General features: G+C 63.0%; 2 protein-coding genes across 10 annotated transcripts in view; one reads left to right on the top strand and one right to left on the bottom strand.

The window, feature by feature from the left end:
• Positions 1–3,530: 3,530 nt before the first annotated feature.
• On the top strand, positions 3,531–11,039 carry DMWD (DM1 locus, WD repeat containing). 2 transcript variants are annotated; one of them, XR_012665876.1, is made up of 4 exons: positions 3,531–3,665; positions 4,562–5,827; positions 7,213–7,351; positions 9,290–11,039. XR_012665876.1 is itself a non-coding variant. In XM_075122633.1 (3 exons), the coding sequence occupies exons 2-3, from the start codon at positions 4,664–4,666 to the stop codon at positions 9,335–9,337; spliced, it is 1,212 nt and encodes a 403-aa protein (XP_074978734.1). In that variant the 5' UTR covers positions 3,531–3,665; positions 4,562–4,663; the 3' UTR covers positions 9,338–11,039. The 2 variants fall into 2 exon arrangements, 1 of the variants encoding a protein (XP_074978734.1); XM_075122633.1 differs by lacking the exon at positions 7,213–7,351.
• A 2,058-nt stretch (positions 11,040–13,097) lies between these two features.
• DMPK (DM1 protein kinase) overlaps positions 13,098–15,804 on the bottom strand; it is a 32,503-nt gene continuing 29,796 nt past the window's right edge. For 3 of the 8 annotated variants that reach the window (XM_048832692.2, XM_048832690.2, XM_048832691.2), the window contains one exon: positions 13,098–14,800. In XM_048832692.2, coding sequence (XP_048688649.1) covers positions 14,167–14,800 — 634 coding nt within the window. In that variant the 3' untranslated portion in view covers positions 13,098–14,166. The remainder of the gene's footprint in view (positions 14,801–15,804) is intronic. The other 5 variants (XM_048832693.2, XM_048832694.2, XM_075122632.1 and 2 more) reach the window with 4 other exon arrangements.

Here is a 15,804-nt window from a genome sequence, read left to right as displayed (position 1 = left end):
GGTGGGCGGGTGGGGAAGGGGCGGGGCTGAGGGGGGGAGGGGCTGGGGGAACCTGGTGGGAGGTTGCTATGGGTTGGAACCTAGGGAGGGGCGGAGCCCGGTTGGGGTTGATAAGGGGCGGAGCCTAGAGGGAGGTTGGTGGGGGCGGAGCCTAGGGAGGGTCAGGGCGGGGACGGAGCCGGGTTGGGGGTGGCTAAGGGGCGGAGCCTGGAGGAAGGTCGGTGGGGGTGGAGTCTCGGTAGGGGGCGGGGCTAGGTCGGTAGGGGCGGAGCCTGTGGCCAGTCGAGAAGGGGGCGGGGCCGCGTGTGGTTGCTACGGCCCCGCTTCCGGGGGCGGGGTCAGAGGTGGCTTCCGGAGGGAAGATGGCGGCGGTGGCGGCTCCCGACGGGCCCCCCGCGCTGCTCCCCGAGCTGAAGAGCCAGTTCCGGACCCGCGAAGGCTCCTACCGGCTCCTGGCGCCGCCGGGGCCCGAGCCCCGCAGCCGGGGGGGCCCTGCCGCCGCCGCCGCCGCCGCGCCGCCCCCCGGGGGCCCCTCCCCGCCCGCGCCCCCGCCCGGCCCCGCCGCTCCCGCCGCGCTGCCCCCGGTGCGGCTCTCGCTGGTGCGGCTGCTGCTGCCGCCCGAGGGGCCCGAGCCCGCCGAGCCGGGCGAGCCCGCCGAGCGCAGCCGCCTCTGCTGCAACCTGGGCCGGGAGCTCTACTTCTACTCGGGCTGCGGGCCGGGCCCCGGCGGCCGCGGCAGCAGGCGGGTGAGGGGGGGGCGCGGTATTAACGGGGGGTTGGGGGGCAGGACGGGAGCACCCCCATGTGCGGGGTACGGGGGTGGGGGCTGGGAAGGGGACCTGGGCGAAGGAGGGGACTGGGGAAGTGGGTGGGGAAGGGGAGGACCCGGGTGAGGGGGCTCTGGGGGGCCCCGGGTTGAGTGGGTAACGGGGTGTGGGGGGGAGCCCTGAGCAGAGGGGGCTGGAAAGCGATCTCTTGAGGGGTGGAAGAAGGGGTCGAGGAGAGGGAGGTAACTGTGGGAGGGGCAGGGGAGTAAGCGGATGCCAAGGGGCCCGGGGGGGGGGGCGGGAAGCTGGTACAAGGATTGGGGGAGCAATTAGGTCATGGGGTGCAGTCAAGTTGTGGGGGGATCGAGGGGGCCTGAGGCGAGCACGTTGATAATGGGGAGAGAGGGAGGAGTTGGTTTTTAGGGCCCGGGGGAGCTGGAATCAGCAAATCCCCAGGGAAGGGAGAAGGTTTCCTCCAGAAGCAAGAGCTGCAGGGACCCCCAAAGTGAAGAGGGAATCTGGGTGGTTGCAGAGGAAGGGAGAGGGGGAGCCTGAGGCTGGAGGGAAGAGAAACCCCTGAGAAGGAGGAGAGGGATGGAACCAGGAATCCTGAGGGGGGCTGGGGTGTGTGTGGGGGTCCTTCCCCGGGGAGGGGAGGGGGTTAAGCTCCTGCAGGGGAGCGTGTGGGGTTGGATTCCAGACAGAGGGAAGAGCCTCCGCTGAGGGGGTGCTTGGAGGCCCCAGTGTTCATGCGCTGAGAGGCGTGCAGGCAGTAAGAGTTTAGGAGTGAGTGAGCTGTTTAGCTCCAGTGAAGGCTAAAGGTGGCAGCGACAGGCGTCTGTCCTGTTCACTTTGGGCATCCGCCCTGTGCTGTTGCTTTCAAACAGCTGCACAAACAAGCTACGCAATCAACCCCTGCCGAATTCTGTGTTGGTGCTGGGTGCCGCTTTGCTACTCTGCAGTCCCCCATTTCCACAAGATTTAGCAACAGAGATGTTGCTGCCGTGAGTCTTTCTACTGCCACTTCTCTGACATACACTCCAGTGCAAATATTTGTACAGCAGCAGTTGGGATGTACAACCCTGGGAGGAGGATGCTGACTTTAGATCTCTGAGCTTTTAGTTGACCGTAAGGTTGTTGGAGATGTGAGGGGTCTGGGCCCATTTCCAGAGAGATCTTGGCAGTTGGGGCCAAACTATGGTATCAGTTACCGAGCCTGACCAATCAAAGTATATTTAATGATGCAGCATCCTTGTGTGTGTTTCCAGCGTGTGTTAATGGGCTGTTCCAGCTGCGCACACAGGACCGTGGGTGAGCATGGTGCTTCAGATGGATAAGATAACTTTACACCTGAACTTAGCATCTTAGCTGAAATTGGGAGCACTAAGGTTCTCGATCTGTCACTAGGGCAACTAAGGGAGGCTGTGTGGAGACTAACACTTACACGGCTGGCACTCTTCCACATCAGAGCCCTTGCTGTGCCAGTGCTTTCTCGATCCTTCCCGGGGAGGGGCAGGGAAAGCGGAGCCACTTGAAAGGGGAAAGTTTTAGCCTTCTTTAAAAGGCTCGTTTGGCATCTTGTGTGGGTTGAAGAGGGTGGCGGGGGGTGTTGTGGAGAAGCCTTCTGGGGGTTAGATGTAATTGGGGGTTTTTTCTAGGGGTTGTGTAAGCAGTTAGGAAACTGTTCAAATCTTTACTGCAATGTGATCGCATCACTGGAGATGCACATCGAAATGGTGTGAGAGCAATTGCTGCTTACAGTGAACAATTGGCTGCTTAAGCCTTAAAATAAGTTTCAGAGTAGCAGCCGTGTTAGTCTGTATCCGCAAAAAGAAAAAGAGGGGACGTGTATTAGTCAGGCACAGCTGGTTGTAATCCCTGTCACAGTCACGTCAAAAATGGTCAGGCTTGGGCAGGAAAGAGGGGTCTAGTGCTTAGAGCAGGAAGGAGCTGAGAATTGGGATTCCTGGGTTCCATCCCCAAGCTCTGGGAGGGGAGAGGGGTCTTGTGGTTAGAGCAGGAAGGGGCTGAGAGTTGGGATTTCTGGGTTCTGTTACTGGCTCTGTCACTTCTTGACACAGAAAAATCACTTCCCTTCTTTGCCTGAATTTCCCCATCTGTAAAGTCAGCGGGATGGTACTGTCCCGGGAGGAAGGGGCTGGGCCTCCGTAACCGATGTCTGTCCACACTCTGAGACCCTTGGCAGCAGGGCGCGGCAGGAGGGAGGGGATTCGCTGTCCTGAACAGTTATTGAGTTCAGTTGCTTGCCTTGGGGATCCTACCCTGAACAGGAGCAGCAGCGATAATCCCCTGTTCCTGCCAGCACCTCCCACCATGCCATAAAAACTCCACGGCCCACCTGGGCCACAACAACTTTTTCTGCATATAAAAGGCAGGGACGGCATTAGGGGGTAGCAAACGGGAGCCACGTGAAGCTAAGTTGCTGAGGCTTCAGGTGGCGGGGCTCAGAGCCCGGGGCTTCAGCTTTGTGTCCTGGGACCCAGTGAGTCTAATGCTGGCCTGCTTGGTGGATCCCTTAAAATCTGCTAGCGGCCCCAGGTGGCCCTGAACCCCTGCTTCAGGGTCCTGGCTCTAGATCCAATCCTGCAAAGTGTGTAGGTTTACGGGGGGGGGGGGGGGGGGGGATGATGTAACTGACATTTCCTCTTTCAAAGCCAGCGGCTTCTCACCCCTCCTGGTGTTGTTGAATTCCAGTCCCTCGATCTGAACAAGCCCATCGACAAGCGCATCTACAAAGGCACTCAGCCCACCTGCCACGACTTCAACCAGTTCACAGCCACCACTGACAGCATCTCACTGCTGGTGGGCTTCTCTGCTGGCCAGGTTCAGTACCTGGATCTCATCAAGAAGGACACCAGCAAGTTGTTTAATGAGGAGGTGAGATCCCCGCTGCTAACGAGCCTTTTGCTCCCTCCTTAGCCTGGGCAGGATTTCATCCAGCCTCCTGAGCCCTGCTGCCATTATGGGTCTTGTAACTCGCCACCTTCCTGTTCAGAGCCCAGCTGTGCTGGTCCCCAGACTGGCCGCTAGAGAGCAGTGCAAGATTTCCCATGCTCCTGGCATCACTTCACATTTCACAAGCTAAGCAGGGTCAGGCTGGGCCAGAGTTTGCGGGAGGCTCTGTTAGGCAGTTCTCTTCCCTCTGATTGGTTACTGAGCCCTGTGTGTTTCTAGGGGTCACTGGGCGCTCAAGGGGAGCCTGTCATTATAAATCGTATTCTGAGGTCGTTAACGTTCTGTCCGTTACCTGAAATAACCCCTGTAGCAGCAGCAACCAGAGGGGGACTTCACAGCTGCTCTTGTTTGTGTGGGTGATGTACTTTGCTGTGGGGGTTGTGCCTGACTCTCAGCTAGCAAAACACTCCCCTGCTGCAGCCTGGGCCTGCTAAAGGCTTCCTGCTGTAGCTGGCAAGTTTCTTGTTTAGCTGCAGGGGTTTTCAAACGAGGCTGCGGTTTGCACGGGAAAGGGTTAATGGTGAAGCAGACGGATGGGAACGGGATACAGGCCCTTCAGCCTGGAGGTTTCTGGTTCAGGTCCAGCCCAGTTTGGGACGCAGTTGCCATCTGTCCCTTGGTCTGTATGCAACGAGTTGGGGAGTTCTCAGTCTAGGGCCCAGCAGGCCACATCACAAGCTACTGTCCCAACCAGCCCCAGTGGAATGGCCGAGGACTGGACAGGCCCCTAACCTAAATTCCCCTCTCCGCCCTGGGGGGCTCCCCCTAGGGAAGGTCACCTCAGTCTGATACCTGCTCTCTGTTTCACATTCCCCCAGCGGCTCATCGACAAGACGAAGGTGACCTACCTGAAGTGGATCCCGGAGACAGAGGGCCTCTTCCTGGCCTCCCACGCCAGTGGGCACCTGTACCTGTACAACATGGAGCACCCGTGCGGCTCCGCCTCACCCCAGTACACCCTCCTCAAGCAGGGCGAGGGCTTCGCCGTCTACGCCTGCAAGAGCAAAAGCTCCCGCAACCCACTGGTGAAGTGGGCGGTGGGCGAGGGGGCCCTCAACGAGTTCGCCTTCTCACCCGACGGCCGCTACCTGGCCTGCGTCAGCCAGGACGGCTGCCTCCGCGTCTTCCACTTCGACTCCATGCTGCTGCAGGGAATGATGAAGAGCTACTTTGGGGGGCTGCTGTGCGTCTGCTGGAGCCCCGACGGGCGCTACATCGTCACTGGCGGCGAAGACGACCTGGTGACCGTCTGGTCCTTTGCCGAGGGTCGGGTCATCGCCAGGGGGCACGGGCACAAGTCCTGGGTCAACGCGGTGGCCTTCGACCCCTACACCAGCAGCGTGGAGGAGGAGGAACCGCCGGAGCTAAGCGGCAGCGACGAGGAGCCCCAGGAGCCGGCCCACTTTGGCCGGGTGCGGACTAGCAGCACCCTGTCCCGCCTCTCCAAGCACAGCACCAAGAGCTCCCCCTCGGTGACCTACCGCTTCGGCTCGGCCGGCCAGGACACTCAGTTCTGCTTGTGGGACCTGACGGAGGACGTGCTGTACCCCCACCCCCCGCTCTCCCGGGCCCGGACTCTCACAAACACCTTCAGCTCTGGCATCCCCTCCTCGGTGAGCGGTGGGAGCAACCTGGCTGGGGAGCCGGGGGTCAGCAGCGGGGGGTCCATCCTGCCCCGCTCGCTCTCGCGCTCCAACAGCCTGCCCCACCCGGCCGTTACCAGCGCCGCCAAGAGCCAGGTGGCGGACAGCGCCGTGCCCTTCAGCATCGGCAAGTTCGCCACGCTCACCCTGCAGGAGCGCCGGGACAAGAACGCCGAGAAGGAGCACAAGCGGTATCACAGCCTGGGCAACATCAGTAAGAGCAACGACAAGATCAGCGGGGCGCCCCGGAGCAAGCTGGACACGGCCAAGGTCTTGGGCACGGCCCTCTGCCCCCGCATCCACGAGGTGCCCCTGCTGGAGCCCCTGGTCTGCAAGAAGATTGCCCACGAGCGGCTGACGGTGCTGCTCTTCCTGGAGGACTGCATCATCACCGCCTGCCAGGAGGGGCTCATCTGCACCTGGGCCAGGCCTGGGAAAGCCGTAAGTACAGCTGCAGGGCTGCCCTGGGAACGAGGAGGCCTGCACGTACTGATCCCAGAGCGGCCAAGGCTTCTGCTTCCCCTCTGGCGCTCGTGGAGCCCTGCAGCCTGTGGGGAATGGTTCCTGGCAGGGGGACCACACAGGGGCAGTGCTCTGAGGAGAGGGGAGGGAAGTGGGAAAGGCTGTTGTACTCAGGGGGGCATTTGGGACAGCAGCTAAGAAATTAGGGAGTGGGGTCTAGTGCGAAGTGGTGTCAGGACCTCTGGGGTCCATTCCTGGCTCTGGGAGGGGAGTGGGGACTGACTATTGGAACCGGCTCTAGCTTCTATTCACTGCCCCAAAACTTTTTAACCCAGAGTGAGGCTGACTGCTGCAGAAGGTCAAGTGCATCGAGGTAAACCCTGCAAACGGGCCAGCTCAGCCCCCCAGCTCTAACTCTGCTCTCTGCGAGAGGGCCACCACGCCACTCTGCCCTTCCCGACGGTACGCAGTGATGTGGGGACGCTGCACATGGGACAGTAGGAAGCTGTCTGAGCGTGTCCTCACTAGGGGAATAGGGCTGGCTTACGACCACCAGCTACGCCGGGGTTGGACTTGCCTACGCTGCACAGACCACTCCGGATGCTGCTCCCCTGGGCCTTCGTCCGGGGGATTCTGTTGGGCACGTCCCCTGAATGGGGCCCAGCAATCTTCCAGACAGTCTGAGTGAGCAAGTGGATTTTAGAGCTCTTAGAAAAATCAGCTGTTAACAAGAGTCAGCCTTTGCTGTAGGGATGCTGCTGGCCCAGGTGATTCCTGTCTCTGCCGCTGACTCGCTGGTTTGGTTTTCAACCCTGGGGGAAAATCACTTCATCGGCCTCCGGATTGACTCTGTTCTGGAGTGGCAACGCGGCCCTGCCTCAGAAGCATTGCGGGAGGTGTCCAGCAATTGCTGGGTGCCACCTGCTTTGAGATCCTCTGTCGAAAGTTACTCCAACAGGGGACCCCAAAAGGCTCAGACACCAGGAGGCTAATGAATGCCCCCCCCCCCACTGTTATTTTAAAAAGATCTCCGGAGGTTGAAGCTAATCTCGTGATTTGTGGGGGCAGGTTTCTGAGCACTTGGGGTTAACTTTGCCCTTCCCTGTCTCCGCAGTTGGGGTGGCGTGTCTTCCACCTTCCCCCCCCACCCTTTAACTGGTGCCTGGGAGCACAGAGGTGTGAAATCGGGGATACCTACAGTGCCCCCCCCCCTCCCGCTGACACAGCCACCCCCAAGCGGTTCTGTGGCAGGAACGCCCAGCTGCTCACACTGACTCATCTTCCAGCTCCCCCCCCACCACACACACACTTTGTGCTGCTTGCTCTGAGATGATCCGTGCAATTTGCCTTCTCTTGCTTCTCAGGCTGTCGGGCCTGAGACAAACCATCCTCGCTGCCCCCTGCAGCCGATTTCAGGAGCGACCCCGAGACGCGGCTAGTCCAGAACCAGCCCGGTCCCGTGCGCGGCAGAGAAGCAGAGACCAAATGGGGGGGTGCCTTTGGGTACGTCTGGACTGCAGCTGGCAGCGAGCCTCCCAGCCCGGGCTGACGTTCGCGCCCTGGGGAGGTTGCAGCTCTGGCAGAGACTCAGGCCCTCCCGACCTCCTGGCCGGCCCAAACCACCCCTGGAGCCGCAGCATCCGCGGTGCTGAGCGTGAGCCCCACTAGCTGAAGTCGTGTGGAAGTGAGGCCCTGCTGCATGTTGGCCCTAGTGCAGCGTGTTCCCCTCTGGCCCAGACGGGGCTGGGTCCTGTCACTAGTGTGTGGGGGGGTGCCCCTTTCCACCCATCTCCATGGTGGTTGTAGCCTGCAGGCAAAGGGTTAACACGCCAGGCTGCTGGCCTGTCACTGACTTTGCCGGGAAACAGGACTGGTGAGTGATGCGCTTAAAACCCAGCAGGACCTGCCTCTGCGCCCCGGCTCTGCCTGCTGTCAGTGAGGGCATCGGGGTTGCGTGATCCCAGGGGCACCTGGCCCCTCAGCTGCCCTCTTGAAGTTCTTTAACTCGCTCCTTGTCGTCCCCCAGCCTGAGGCTTGGGACCCCCATCGGAGCCAGGCACCCTGTGTCCAGGAGACGGTCGCTGGCTCTGAATCAGGCAGGCGGGGGGGGGTCGTGTGGACTCTCGTTAGTGCTTGGGATCCCATGGGCTGCAGCTGCTTCTCTGTGGAGCCGCCTGGCCCCTCTGTGCTGCAGGGTCGTTGGCTTCTCCCCAGATCTTGCCCCAATGGGAGCCTGCAGCTAGAAAGCTTTGGGTGCACAGGGCAGCCTGGGGGGCCAAGCCCCGTTAACAGGATGGGGGGTGGGGGAGGGGATGGTGAGCCCTGTCCCGCCGATACAACAAGGGCTTCACAGCTGCCAACTCAGCCCTGATTTCACCCAGATGTCCCAGCCGCTGGCATGTCCACTGCCTCCCCGGTAGAGGTGATTCCAGTGGCTTTGTGGTGTCTGGGACCGGAGTGGGGGCTTGTTCAGCAGAAGAGCTTAGCCTCTGGAAGGCAGTTTCCATCCAGCCCTGCACCGCGTAGTGCCGTGTGCCCCCCACCCCCAATGTGCTGGGACTCCAGATTGGCTCACGAACAAAGGCAAGCAATGGGATTTGATCCTTGTCACCAGCCCTGACAGCTGCTCCGGGGCTCGGCGAGGGGAGCAGGGGGCTCTCTCGATCTCACCTGTCTCCACCAACGGAGGTTCTGCCGTCTGCACGGCCCCCACCGCCTTCAGTGGATACGCCCCTGGGTGGGGGCTCTGGGCTTTGCTGCTGGGTGCCCTTGGGCAAGATATTTCCCCTCCCTGTGCCTCAGTTTCCCCACCTGTGCAGTGGGGCTAATGACACTGACCTCCTTCGTAAAGCACTTTGAGGTGGATTGTTATTGTGTTTGCGGGGGTGGGCATGTTGTGCCAGGTGCTGTGCAGACAGAGAGCGGGGGGATGGGGGTGTGCAGGGGGAGAGACTCCCTGTCCCAAAGAGCTCACGGCTGGAAAAAACGTAGTACCCAGGCAAAGCTCTGCACCTGGCCACTGCCCCCAGGTTAGAGGGTGGGGGGAACGGGAGCAGGTCTGTGATGGGCTGGGCTGGCAGACATCTGCTCTTGTAGGCCAGGAATCAGGTGCAGGGACCGGCCCCTTCTGGCTCCGGCTGCTGCAAAGGGAACCGAAGAGGTGGGGCCCAGATCCTCCAGCGTGGTTTGGTGCCTAGTTTCTGTTGGTCCAGGTGGAGTTTGGTACCTCGATCCCTTTGCCGGGCTGGGCCCTGGTCGGTGCCTGTGTTTCAGGCCCTGGCGACGGGGCATCAGCCTGGGGTCCTGGGACTGGGGAGGTGCAAAGTCTTCTGACTTGTGGGGCCCGGTTTGCCCCGTTGCAGCCTCTTGTCCCTGTCTGTTGTTGTGTGGTGTGTGTATCCCCCACCCCCCGGTTCTAACCATCTCCCCCTTCCCTTTCAGAACCTCCCCTCTCAGAACGGCAGCTCGCCCAGTGGCACTGTGGTATAACCCAGGGACCGCCTGCCCCCCCACTCGGTGCCAGCTTGGCCGCCTGGCACCGCCCAGACTCCGGGCCCTCGTTATTTAACGCTAATTGACGCTGCGAGGACAGACGCTTCCCGTGGTGGTGAGCCGCTAACAGAGGTTTAATATATAGATACCCGTCTGCAGTGCACAGGCCCCTCCACTGGCCTGGGCCACCCTGTCCCTTAACGTATTAATGGCCCCTGTTTAAAGCTTTGTGGAACTTCAGCCCTGGAGTGATGGGAGCAGAGCCGGTCTCCCCAGAGCCCTCATTTTGCACAACAGCCTGGAGCTCTGGAGCTGCGAGCTGCCCAGGGGTGCTGCGGGGGGGGGGGCTTTCTGCTGCCTCAGTTTCCCCAGAACACACTGGAGTGGCCAGAAGGGCCCCTACAGGTTGGCACTACCTGCACTTCCTCTGCCAAGAGACAACCACCCTGGAGCATACGCAGTCCTGGAGGCAGCCGGAGACCTGGCACCCTGCCCCCACATGGGCACAAGCTACCGCCGGCATCCCCGGCACCACCTGCTGCTGTCCCAGATCCCTTGCAGGCAGGCTGGGCTTCGTCCTGAGCCAGCAGTCGCTCTCGTGGTCGAGCTGAGGGGGGCCCTGCCTGTCTGTCCTTGCCCTGCAGGGCCTCTGTGCCCGCTGTTACTACTGATCCCCAGCCCCAGAGATGGCAGGGCTGAGTGGAAAGGTGCCCAGAGGGCGGCAGTTTGGCAAATGCCTCCCCCTCCCCTCTGTGGGAGCGACCCCCAAAGCGAAACTCCCAGGCTGCTGTGCCAGTGTCCTGCGTTATACCCACTCTGGCCGTCTGCTCTGTGCCTGGCCTCGTCAGACCCCCCACTCCCCAGGGGCAAGGGCACTGCCATGCACCTTGGCTCTCCCCGGCCTCCCTGGAGCTGTGGGTGCTCACGGCACTGCCTGGCTACCGGCCCCTTCTTCCTGCAGCTGGCCACAGCGACTACCCCTTCCGCCTCTTAAAGCCTGGGCCGCCAGCTCCAGCTGGGGTTGGACACAGCTGCCCCTGTGCTCCTCTGAGCCCCTCTCCCTGGGAACGGCCACCCTGGCCTCATGTAGAATCATGGGGGGGGGGGGATGCTGGGTGGCACTTGGCCCCAGCTGCCTGAGCGACTGCCACTGCCTCCCGCCCTGGGGGAAGGCTGGCAGGACATGCACCTTTCGCTGGTCCGGTCCCGGGGAACTCTCCACCCCTGGAGCAGGCAACCCTGGATCCCCCTGGGAGCTGACCAGAACACAACGTGCATCCCTCCGGCTTGACTTGTGCTTGCCCCTGCTCGTTCCCCTGCCTGCTGGGATGGGGGAGAGCCCAGCCTTGCTGTACACCCAGCGTGGGCACAGGGAGAGCCCGGTCCGCACAAAGAACAGTATTAGCCTTGGTATCCCCTGCCCCATGGCCACTCACCTGTGCCCTCTAGCCCACTCCCCTGCAAGCAGCCCTCTGGGGCTCTGTGCAGGCACAATGTTGCCCTACTACTGCTGGCCCGAGGGCGCCTGCCCACTGGATGCCCCCCAGCAGCCCACACCCCTTGTCCACCCCTGCATGGGGGGCAGGGCCCGCAGGGATTGGGTACCCCTCTGCCGTCTGTTCCCCTTGTGGCTGAATGTCTAAGTTATGGAGCTGCGGATCTGCAAGTTCTTATTTATACTAAAGATACAATTTTCACACCCCTGCCCCCATGCCTCCACTCTGTCTGCGCCTCCAGTTGGGCTCTGCGCTGCCCATGGGGCGACGCCAGCATAGGGCAAAGACAGGGCTGCTCCTGCCAGCCGTAGCATGCGCAGCCCCAGCTCCTCTCTTGGTACCAAGGTGGGGAAGGCCAGTGCCATCTGACCACCTCGCTACATAATAATTCACTGTGTGTCTTTATAAGCCAGGTGCCAACCAGGCTCAGGGCCCCTGTGTACCTGGCTCTGCCCAGACACACAGTGACCGATGTTGGGGCCCCGTCACTGAGATTGGGGCCCCTCAGGCCAGGCGCGGCCCAGACACGCAGTGACCGAGATCAGGGGGCCGGGCGTGGCCCAGACACACAGTGACCAAGATCGGGGTCCCGTCGCACCGGGCGCTGCCCAGCATGAGAGCATCCCAATCCCAGAGCTCCGGCTGAGCAGGGGGCAGGGACTGGCCAGCCCATTGCACTGGGTTAGCTCCAGTTGCTGTGAAGTGAGGGGGGCAGGCTGGGGGACAAGGTTGGCGCCATTTCTAGCTGGGCAGCCAGCACGGGCATGAACAACTATTGTGCCCACGTGTGAAGTAGTCTGAGGGGGGCCACAGCGGGCTTAGCACCAGCTGAACTTAACTGGCTTTCAACCCCCTGCTGGCTGCAACCTGGCCAGGGCGACTGGGGGAGCTGAGCAGGGATGTAGGGTGGGGGTAGGAATCGAACCTGCCTCTTGAGTCCCAGGCCAGGGTCTCCGCTGGGCTTTGGAATCGCAAAATGCATCTATGGGGTTTTTTCAAGTGGTAGGACAATGCCTAGGGATCTCTGCCCCAGCCACTGAGATGCAGCCACCTCTGGGGTGGAAGACGGCAGCTGCTGTGACAGTCACGAAACAACATGGCCTGCCAGGCCAGGATGGGCAGCGATAATGTCTGCGCGCGTTCAAAGCCATGGGGGCCGTGAGCGGAGCTGGAGTTCAGCCAGGCCTCAGGGTGAAACGGCTTAGTACAGGGGCAGCATGTGTCCTGGGCCCCCCCAGTGCTGCCAGTGCCCCTCCCAACCTGGTGCCCCCTGCCAGCCCAGCCCAGCCGGTGCCCCTCACTCCTGACCTGCAGCCCCCTGCTAGCCCAGTTCTTCCCCAGCATCACCACCCTGCTCGTGTAGCCCTGCATGGAGCTGGCAGCGTGGTCCGTCCCGGCTAGGCTGCACTGCAGTGGCTGCTGCGGGGCCCGGCAGGGGCAGCTGCAGGGCACCCCTTGGCCCCCCCGGTCCCCACCCCAACCATGGAGCCTGACTGTGGTCTCGGTAGCCTGCGCCAGGCAGGGCAAGGGGTGATGTGACCGGAGCCTATGCATGGTGGGTGGGGGGGCGGGGGGGGGGCTGCGTGCTGCCGGGGGAGGTGAGGGGGTGCCTGGTGGGTGAGTGGCAATTGCAGGTGCATGCGTTGAGTATCAAGGGTGGAGCATATTGGGGTGTCAGGGAGGGCTCAGTGTGTGCACAATGGCCATTCCTGTCACTCAGCTCCTGGCTGGTGCCCGCCCCATGGGCCTGGCCCTGAGGCCTGTTGCCTGACCCACCCCTCAGCCTTGCTCTGTGTGTGGGGCGGGAGGGGGCGGTGAGTGCTCCTTGCTGGCCTGTTCCCTGCCCCCTGGCCCAACCTCCACCAGGCTGCATTTGGCCTGCGGGTAAAGCCCCATCGTCCCCACTAGGGGTCGCTTGCTTGGGCAGCCTGCTGGGGCGTCAGCCCCTCTGAGCGGAACCCCCCCCCAGTGCAGGGCAGAGCTCGGCCCCAGTGGTGTTGGGGCCCCAGGGGCTAGGCGGCAGCATAACATTCAGCCAGGAGGGGGCGCCCCTGGGCCAGCCAAAGGTCCGGTCGCTGAGCCCCCACAGTGACTGGCCAGTGGGGGCCATGTGAGGCCCAGCTCCCCAGCCTCTTGCCACATCCACCATGTGGGGGCGCCCCAGGCTCAGCTTCCCCCCGTTGGTGCTGCGGTGGGTGGCGCTGATTCCCCCCCCCGGCCCCGCTCATACACGAGGCTGGCGCTGGGCTGCCCGCCCCGAGCCTAATTCAGCTTTTTTATTTCCTCTCCACAGTTCAGACAAAGCCTCCAGGCCGGGTCCCTCATCCCACCTCCGACCCCCGGGCCCGGCTGGCACCGAGGGCCAATAAATACATGGGGGGGCAGCAGGTGGCTATAAATTAACCGGGTCAAAGTGCAAAACTGCAGGATTTCCCCCCTTCCCCCCGGGCAAAGGGGCTTCACCCCCTAAGAGCCTCCGCCCCAGGTGTGCACTGGAGATGGGTGATTGGGTGGGGGAGCCGGTGGGCTGGGTGTGGGTCAACAGGGAATGGGAGATGCCAACACTAGAAATAAATTACTAGCTGGGGGTGTTGCGAGGGGGGAGTCACTGGGGCCCCCCCATGGCGGAAGGTGGAACGGCAGGTGATGGGTGATTTTAGCAGCATAAATTCAGCCTTTAACAGTAGTGCCACCCCTGTGCCTGGGGCTGGCACCCGCTAGGGGTCCCTGGTGCTGCCTGGAGCCCTGCTGAACGGCGCCCGGGGCTGGCACTGCGGAGGGAGCAGGGCACCCTGGGCAGCAGGCCCCCCCCGTCGGCTGTCGCCACCTTGCAGCTCCCTTCGGGCAGGGAAGGGCATCTGTGGGCTCCCTCGGCTGCGTTTCTGCAGGTCCCAGCCGGCCCCTCCGCTGGGCCCCTTTCCCCATGGAGTGGGGCGGGTGCGGACAAGGCCCGTGCCAAGGACCCAGGATCACTGGGGCAAAGGGAGCTGGGAGCAGGGCCTTTGGAGAGGCAGGGTGCCAGGGCAGGGGGCACTAGGTAACACCAGGCTCCTGGGAGGCGGGTGTAGAGGGTTGCCAAGCCTGGCACCACCCCGTGGCATGACCATCACTTCACCCCCCAGGGACTGGGGCCCACTTCCAAAGTGACATGCCTCTTAGAACGACCTGGGGGCTAGTGGTTGGGGTGGGGGTGCTGGTAGCCAGGACTCCAGGGTTCTATCCCCAGCTCTGGGAGGGGAGTGGGGTGTAGTGGTTACAGCAGCGGGGCACTGGGAGCCAGGAGTCCTGGGTTCTATCCCCAGCTCTGGGAGGGGAGTGGGGTGCAGTAGTTTAAAGAAGCAGGGGCTGGGAGCCAGGACTCCTGGGTTCAGTTGTCAGTTCTGCCCCTGACTCACTGTGTGCCCTTAGGTGACACTCTTCCTCTCGCTCTGCCTCAGTTTCCCCAGCTGCCAAACGGGGCCATGGGGTTGCTACGTGGGAAGGAGTGGAGCTGGGGCCGGGCAGGGCAGAGGCAGCCTGCCCCATGCAGAGGGAGCTGGCAGGGGTCCACGATGGGGAGGCCAGAGGGCTGGCGGGCAGGAGCAGATGCACCCAGCCAGCAGCCCAGGGCCAGGGCAGGCCCAGGAGGGGACTGGAGAGATGGTCCCCTGACGGCGGGAGGGGCCCGAGCCACACAGCCTGGCTCCGGGTGGGAAGGGGCCCGTGGGCCTGGAGTGCTGTCACCCAGGCGTCCCCAGCTCTGGTCCTGGCTGGGCCCGGGGTGTGAGGCCTCCTGGGGAGGAGGGCTGACGGGCACCCCCGCGGTGCTGGCCAGGCGGTGACAGGGATGGCGGGCGGGGGCAGCGGGGCGAGCGCCCAGCCTCGCTCAGGACGGCTCGCCCGGGTCCTGGCCAGGCACCACCAGCCCAAAGCCGCCGGTACAAAGGAGCAGGTATCCCGCCTTGGTGATGCAGGGCCTAGGTACCTGTGAGGAAAACGCACCGTCAGCAAGGGCACCCCCAGCAGGCAGAGGGGGCTCAGGGGCTGGGGGCTGCTCAGCAGCTGCCCCCCCCCAGCTCATTTTTCCCATTCCCCACTCTCCTGAGCCAGCTGGTCCCTGCCATGGGTCCAGATCAGAGCCAGCGCCCCTAGAGGGGAAAGGCTTCATGTCCCATTCCTTGCCCCCCTCACTATGGGGCCAGCTGGGAGCTGGTGCCCGGTAGACGGGCCCTTGCCTGCCCCCCACAATGTGACATGTTCACTATAAACACCCGCCCCACGGAGGCCGAGCAGGGCTGTTGGCAGATGCCTGGTGGGAGGCCTGGGGGTCCCAGGCGGGAGGGTCACACTGGGGGGGAGGGGGGGCTGGAGCTGATGGGGAAGAAGCCCCCAGCTCTGAGGCTGGCTGCAGGGGGAGCTGGTGGCCAGCTGTTTGCTGAACCCCATAGCCTTGGGCACCAGGTCTTTCCCCTGTTCCGGCTGGGATGGGGGGGTGGGGGCACAGTTGTAGGTGCTGGCAGACCGGGAGCCATGACCCTCCTGCTGGGCGAGGACTGACCTCCCCCACCCCATGTGACATGGGGCACCAGGGGCACCTCTCTCAGGGCGGGGGGGGGGGTCTCAGTTTCTCCCCCACCCTCCCTCCAGCTGCAGTCTTCAGGACGCATGTGTCCCATCGCCCACCCCAGTTCTGTCCCTTCGTGGGGGCTCTCCAGCCCTGGGCTGAGGAGTGGGGGGGGGCTCTTTGTCTCCCCCCCCCCCCAGCTGTGTGTCTCCACAGGTCCTCCTCAGGGAGGAGAGGTGGTGAGAGGGACGGGGGCAGGGACAGGAGCAACCCTCACGCAAGGGCCATCTCGGTGCTGTCCAGCAGGGGGCGCTGGCAGGGCCCAGTGGGGTGACACACGGGGTTAGTTGGGGGGGGGGGGGCAGGAAAGCACCTTAAGCAAAAGGTTAAGCAGGTGGGGACCTGGGGGGCAAGCGGAGGTCAGA

Source organism: Caretta caretta, chromosome 23 (genome assembly GCF_965140235.1).
Source record: "Caretta caretta isolate rCarCar2 chromosome 23, rCarCar1.hap1, whole genome shotgun sequence".
Lineage (NCBI taxonomy): Eukaryota > Metazoa > Chordata > Testudines > Cheloniidae > Caretta > Caretta caretta.
Note: the sequence above shows the minus strand (reverse complement) of the source record. Positions and strands in the feature narration are given on the sequence as shown.